The sequence below is a fragment of the Eulemur rufifrons genome, chromosome 10 (genome assembly GCF_041146395.1).
Source record: "Eulemur rufifrons isolate Redbay chromosome 10, OSU_ERuf_1, whole genome shotgun sequence".
Lineage (NCBI taxonomy): Eukaryota > Metazoa > Chordata > Mammalia > Primates > Lemuridae > Eulemur > Eulemur rufifrons.
The window spans coordinates 35,396,455-35,403,629 of NC_090992.1; the positions used below are offsets into that span (position 1 = coordinate 35,396,455).

At 54.1% G+C, this 7,175-nt stretch overlaps 1 protein-coding gene across 8 annotated transcripts in view; it reads left to right on the forward strand.

Annotated features, from left to right (window-relative positions):
• ATP2B2 (ATPase plasma membrane Ca2+ transporting 2) overlaps positions 1–6,587 on the forward strand; it is a 121,889-nt gene extending 115,302 nt beyond the window's left edge. For 7 of the 8 annotated variants that reach the window (XM_069484426.1, XM_069484427.1, XM_069484428.1 and 4 more), the window contains one exon: positions 5,890–6,587. In XM_069484426.1, the coding sequence (XP_069340527.1) occupies positions 5,890–6,201 (312 nt within the window). In that variant the 3' untranslated portion in view covers positions 6,202–6,587. The remainder of the gene's footprint in view (positions 1–5,889) is intronic. The other variant, XM_069484432.1, reaches the window with a different exon arrangement.
• Positions 6,588–7,175: the final 588 nt, after the last annotated feature.

Below are 7,175 nucleotides of genomic sequence, written 5' to 3' on the forward strand. Positions count from 1 at the left end.
CGCCTGGGCTTGTCTAGATCTGTCCTGGACCTCTCCATGGCTTCGGGCCCCTGAGGGAATAAGTCTGTGTACCCTCACACTGTCTCCAGTAAGCCCCTCACACAGCGCAAGGGAGCCCCTAGTTCTGGTCTTGTCACGCGTGTTTGTGATCTTAGCCAGCCTTTGATTTCTTTGATGAGAAACAGACTCCAGGCCTCCTCTCTTGACACTGTATAAAGGGCCTCTCCCCCATCCAAAAACAGAACACCCATGACACAGCCCCGCCATGGGGCAGGAAGGGACCCGTGTGCTGGGTGGGACCTATTCCCTCCCTCCTTGCCCTCTGGCCCAAAGAGCCTGTGGGTGGGACATGCTCGTGCCCGTGATCTTTCTACAGACACAGCCCTGCCGGTACACAAGACGACAGGAGAGATGCAGAAAAGGGAAGCCCTTCAGGGTCATTCATCAGCGCAGAAACACCGTCTGGGCAGGCCAGGCGCGCCCAGACGAAATGGAGACGTATTGGAGCAAACGGTGTCTGAGTCATGTTCCCGTGAGGGACTGTCACTAGGAAGTCACTGCCAGGCCTTCTCAGGGCAGGCGACTCTGTTCCCATCCTCCTCCCCTTCAGACCAGGGAGCCCTGCCTTAGTGGCGCCCTCGCCAGCCGCCTTTCCACCCCCTCCTGTTCCCACGGGCTCCGCTCAGGCCTTGCTCAGCACCACCTGTCTCGGGGACGGTGACACCTGTCCCGGCATGGACAGCTACCTAGGGAAGAACCCATTTCTTTCAGCTTCTGCCACCTCGCCTGGTGACTCCTGCATCCCTCTGCGGGGTCGGACTGCCAGGAGGCTGGCTCCTGGGTGCAAGCTTGGTTCTTTGTTCATCCTGGTTCAGCCTCTTTCTTGAAGGGTGGCACTTTGCGCTGGCCATGACAGAGCACACCTGACATTCCTGGGCACCCAGGCAGCCTTTGAAAATCTCACCTTGGCTTGGCCCCTCGTCGTAGCTCTCACAGCCTCGAAGAGAGAGCTGTCCTCTCACACCCCAGCCGCTTCATTCTCACCTTTTCTTTTGCATCGTTTATATTAGTAAAACCATTCAGTACGGCCAGTCCCTGACAACACTTCTCCCTCAGGGAAATGCCCTTTTGTGCCCACCCTTCACTTCCTACCCCCAACCAGTCTCCTTCCGGGCCAGGGCGATCCCCGTTAGCCCATGGTGACCCCAGCTTGGGCACAGCCGTTGGAGAGGAGCCCAGGCAGAGGCTTGGCCAATGACCTGACAGTCCCTGCCCTGACCCTTCGCTCTCTCAGAGCCCCAAGGGCTCACGACCCCTCCCCCAGCCGACCCTGCCCCTCCCCTGGGTACGCAGCTCCCTTAGGAACCTTGAACTCCCACCTCTGTGGTTCTGGGTCCTTTCTCGACCCTTGGGCACGTGGTCTTGAAAAGAGCCTGCCCATCCTCCTGCCCAAGGGCGCTGGTTCCAAACAGGATCAGCACACACGTTAGACAGCACAGTCACAGTGCACACTCTGCAGAAACAGCCCCTTCCTTCACTTGGATAGTGCCGAGAACAATGTCACTCCTCTGGGTGACATTCATTTCTAAGAATGCCGAGGGCCCTCAGACTCCAGGCAAGGTCCCTTCAGAAGCCACAGTGCTTTCTTCCACAGGGAGGTTCGAAGCGGGAGGCCAGGAAGTGAGAGAAGGGCCTGACTGGATGGGATGAAGCAGCGGCCCCTCCCCCACCTCCTCCAGTGGGGATTCTCCAGCGGAGGAAGGTGGCCACGCACCTGCCGGGGCCAAAGTCCCTGGGTCTGTGTGCCCTGGCAGGAGTCAGCCCTCTGTCCCCTGGGTTATCAAGAGTTGACCGCAGAGGCCAGGGACAGGGCCTGATGCATGAGTCATGACTCGGGGTGAAGGAAGCCCCTGAACACAGGACAGAGCCCTCCCCCCAGCACCGTGTGAGAGGGAGGCCCGGCAGACAGCCGATGTGGTGAGCAGGACAGGCCCCTCACGAGGCACCCCGGCATGAGGCTGCGGGGGAGGTAATCCTAGCGCGCGCTCTTCCTTTGCTCTTCGGACCTACTCAAAAATGAGGGTTTTCCCCCCAGAAACTCAATGGTGCACCCTGAGTGCCTCCTACTTGAGCCCCAGTGAGCCTTCCCAAAGCACTTGCCCGCCCCTTACTTCACAGCTGCTTCACAACTGCAAAGCGAGGGGAGAACCTGCGGCCACATCCATTGCACAGGGAAGACACTGGCGGGCCAAGGTCACACGGCAGGGGAGTGGCAAGAGGCGGGACTCCAGAGTCCTGCATTCCTCCTACCACCCCACACCTCTTCCCGGGCAGGCCCGCAGACCTGGAGCCCCCAGAGCTGAATTTCCGTTTCGGAACCAGTGCCCATGTCCCCGGCCTCACACAGTGAAAAGGAGCCAACCCTCCTGGGTCCAGAAGGCTGGGGAAGCCGTCTGTGCTTGGATTCCACCCGCCTGGCAGGGACGGGGAGAAGGTGATCAGGGACAATATTAGCATGCTGTTCTTCCATCCAAGGCCGAGCTCACAGCCTCTCTTTCTTATCACCTCCGATTTCTAACTCAGCTCAAATCATCTTTGTACTTGGCAAGTCTGTCGCAGGCTCCACGCTCATCAGTGAGAATCCTGCTCCTTCCAGCCAAGCAAGCCAAGAGCAAGGAGCAGGACCCAGAAGCCAGGCCCCGGCCCCACTCTGCACTCTGCACCCTGTACCTTGCTAACAGGGAGGGCACCGCGTGCTCCCACTTGCCCTTCAGATTCCTGGTCCTGATGACACCTAGGGCCAGGAGTTTGTGTTGTCAGGGGGAGAAATGAAGACAATGAACAGGGAAGAAAGCTGGACTTCTCATTAGCATTTTGGTAACTAATTTAGTGCAACCCTGGGTTGGCAAGAAAATGGCCTGCTTCTGGGGGGGGACCCTAGACCTCTCCGCTGTCTGAATATTCCATGTGTTTGTTTCCCTAGAGGGCTAGAGAACCCTGGACACAGAGTTCAGCAAGAGAGAGTGAAATTAAAAGAGGTTGTGAGTCTTTAACCTTGAGCCTGAAATGAATGTGAATCAATCCCAGACTCTTGGCTTCCCTGAAGCCGGGTAAACATTCGAGTATGTCGAACCCATCTCAGAACGGGGCCTGTGCGTGTCCTCGGAGCACTCAGACGGCAGGCGTGGTCTCCCTGCTCCCTCTGTGCTGATGAGGCCAAAACGTCTGAAATCCCACCTGCCAGGTCCCTTTCTCTCCTTCCCCTCGCCCCCAGGCCCAAACATGGCTTAAGCCAAAAACATTCCACCTTTAGGGTAGGCAGGGAGGGGAGATGGAAGAGCTTTTTTTTCTTTCCATAGTTTTTTTTTTCCATTTCAGCCGCGGAGAGAACCGAAGTGGAGACTTGAGATGGCCGTGGCGGGGTGTCCCGAAAAGTCTTGTCCCCACAGTCTTGTCCAGAGCAGTTCATTTTTTCTGTTGTCTCCATGCCAGGGGGAGGGCAGAGGAACCTCATCTCATTGTATGTCATCCCCTCTGCATTGTCAGTCACATGACAGGCTCCTGCTCCGCTCCCTCCCCCCCATACACTAGATGTCCCAGTTGGCATCTTACTGAAGCTCAGCCTCAGAACATGCTGAGCACTAGGCTGGGCAGTGCTGTGATGATAATTATTCCCATTCTACAGATAAGAAAATCGAGGCCTGCAACACCTTTTTTTGGTTTTCACTCAATCAGGGGTGTCATGGCCCACCTCTCAGGAGATCAGAGTATATTAGTAATCTCTGCTGAGCCACAAACAGGGAATCCGGGGGAAAGGAATCTCAGAGCAGTGAAATGGCCATGACGAGCACCAGCACGTGCTAACACAGTGTCTGGCTGGCTCCTTCTTGGCACCTGTTGCCTCTTATTTAAAGCACGATTCTAGCAAACAAGGTTTCCGGGAGTCCCCAGCCCACAGCATGTGAGAAGGAGAAGGGACAGCGATGCCTTTTAGAAGACAAGGAAAAGTAAGCACTAACTAGGAAGTGATGGCTGACAGCAAAGGAGAAAACTTAAGGGGAAAACAAAGCCAAGCTCTGGGGTCTTATGCAAGACCAAGAAGGATGATTGACAGACTTTATGTTAAATTCTTCTCTGTGTACTCTAAATCAGAAGGCAGAGGAGCATCTGATGTGCTTTAGAAAGACTCCCCTCTGAAACAGTAAAATAAACCTTCAGTGATGACACTTAAATCGTCAACCACAGTCATGTAGAAAAATCACTTCCGTGGAAAAAGGCTTTCTCCACTAGTGTCCCCCAAAGGAGCTACCCTGGGTTCAGCTGAGAGCTCACGTCCTGAGACTTCAAGGGCCTCCCCACGACCGTCTCTTCCAGTCCTCTGCCTCCCCGCAGGCCTGTGGCATGGGGCAGCCGCTGCTCTGCAGGCAGGTGCCATTGGCCTCCACGCGTGGCTGGCAGAAGCTCTGCCCCGGAGGTGTCAGACCACCTTGTTTTCTCCACCTCTCTCTCCACTCTGACTCGGGGCTGGGAAGGGAGAAGAAGGCACCTTTGCCCATCATACCCTGGAGATGACAGGCACGGCTGCCCTCCCAGAGTCCAGAGAAGGGACACCTCTCTTCCCAGTGAGGGTCCTGTCCCTCTGCACCCTGTGAGGCAGGCCAGAGGATGACCAGAGAGGTAGTGTGGCTTGCCCACAGTCAAGGTACCAGAAGTGGCCGAGTCAGGACTCAGGCTCAGGTCTTCCTGCCTCCAAGTCCAGTGCTCTTTCCACATGCCTTGAAGACCCAATAACCAAGCTCCCTCCATTCTTCAGAGGAGAAAACCGAGGCCCTGGGCTGCGTGGTTCACAACTGACACACGGAAAGTGAAAGAACGTGTTGTTTTGTGGCTCAGTTCCACACACTCCCAGAATCCCACCAGGGGCTGGGTTTGGCTATCTGATTCTGGCCTCAATTTTTTGGTTTTGTGTTTTCAAAGCACAAATAAAGAAATAAACCAAACCTCCCAGGAAAGAAGGGACCCCGAAGCAAGCTCCAATGACTGGCCAGGGCTTTGAGTCTATACTCGAGTGTTTACCTCCCAAATGCATGAAGGAAAGAAGTGCTGGGTACAAACGAGCTCCGTTCACATTGTCCAGGCTTCCAAGTGTAGACGTGTGTCCGTCTGTGTGTGCTGTGTGGTTCTTGCCCCCCGTGTGGCATGCTCCCCGCTCCTGAATGTCATCCATCTGCCGGCTCCTTCGTGCTCTCTGGCTGCCTCTGCTGTGCACCCGAGAAAGCCCTGGGTTGGCTTTGGTTTGCTTTGCTGCCTTTGGTTTGAGGTTCCCATTCTGTTTGGCCCTCACGTGTCTTCTCTCATCCCAGCTCATCCAACCGTTTCTCCTTTCTGTTCCATTTCTATCTGTGACATGTAACCTGTTCCATGTTGTGTGGTTTTTAACTGTGTGTGGTTTTTTTAAGATTAATTTTTTTACAGTAGCCTCCCCCTTTGCTACTTTATTCCTACCTGGTCCGACTCCCCTCCTGCATGGTCGAACCTCTGCTTTCCAGTTAACAAGGCTCAGTCTCTCACTAGGTCTGGGTGCCCGCCGGAGTCGGCTACGCTTCCTTTAATCACTGTTTTCCACCATCTCTTTGATGGTGCTCAGTGATTCCTCCTGTCCTGAGACTGTAGTTCTGACCAAAACCAAAGCAATTGTAAAAAACCAACTCATGAATGCATATGCCCTGACCCCCCTCCACCACTCTCCCCAACCCTGTCAACGCTCATAACACCCAGCGACTGGATTCCAGCCCCCTGCTGTGCCCTAGCCTTCCCCCACCCCGTGAGCCTCCCAGCCTGGCTGCCAGCCCCCCAGGGCAGCGCCTGACTCCTGTGCTTCCCTTGCAGATCCGCGTCGTGAAGGCGTTCCGTAGCTCTCTCTATGAAGGTTTAGAAAAGCCTGAGTCTCGAACCTCCATCCATAATTTCATGGCTCATCCTGAATTCCGAATCGAAGATTCACAGCCCCACATCCCCCTCATTGACGACACCGACCTGGAAGAAGATGCTGCGCTCAAGCAGAACTCGAGCCCGCCGTCATCGCTCAACAAGAACAACAGCGCCATCGACAGCGGGATCAACCTGACGACCGACACAAGCAAATCAGCTACCTCTTCAAGTCCAGGGAGCCCCATCCACAGCCTGGAGACATCGCTTTAGCTGAGGACCCTGTCGCCCGCCCACCTGCCCGCCCTCACGGACTTCGCCGCCACCTGCCTCCTGGGCACCCATCCATCCAGGCACCCAACTCACCCAAGCAGCAACGAGCAACAACAGGAAACCAAATACTGGAGAGAAAACCAATGTTTCCCCCAACAGACCCTTTCTCTGGCTGCGATGCTGTTTGAACTCTTTTTCACTCTGAGGCAAGGGGCAGGATCTCCACCGGGGGCTTAGGGGACTGAGCGCTTTTCCCAAAACAAGCCCTTCCTGGCTCCCACCCAACATGGAGCAGCCATGCACCTGCCCGGCCACCACGTCCCCGCATGAATGTACTGTACTTTCAATCCTCCCCTTGTTTGGTTTTGGGGGGCTTGGGGAGGGGTTTTTTTTGTTTGTTTTCTTAGGCGGGAACTGCAAACAGACTCTGTTCTGAGACTATTTATCCAGCCCACTGGTGTGTGAGCTCTGGAAACGCTTGCGCAGCACGGTCTCAGTCGTGTAGATTCATTTAATAATTTTTTGAAATTGCAGAGCCTAACTCGCCTAGGAGATCTGCACCAATGGAACCGAAGAACTTCATAGACACTCACAGGTTATATCCATTTCTTTGTATCTATATCAACGTATACTTCTCCAAGACTGTATACGTCCATATAGATAGGTAGATATATATATATATATATATATATATGAAAATATATATACATGGATATATAAAGTTTCTTTGCCGGCATGTTGCCTTGTTTCTGCTTAAACTGCTCTATTTTAACTTATTTATGTCCCAAAAGAAGAATGTAATTTGTTTACAAACCTGTAGATAATGTCTTTGGCTATTTGTACGGTTTAAGAACACTGGTGGCTGAGATGCTATGAAAACAGCTCAGCCCAACAGATACTTCCCTGGATTGCACCCTTGATGTTCTATGATAGCCATGCTCTGATTTTTGCCTGCTATTTCCGTTCAATAATGT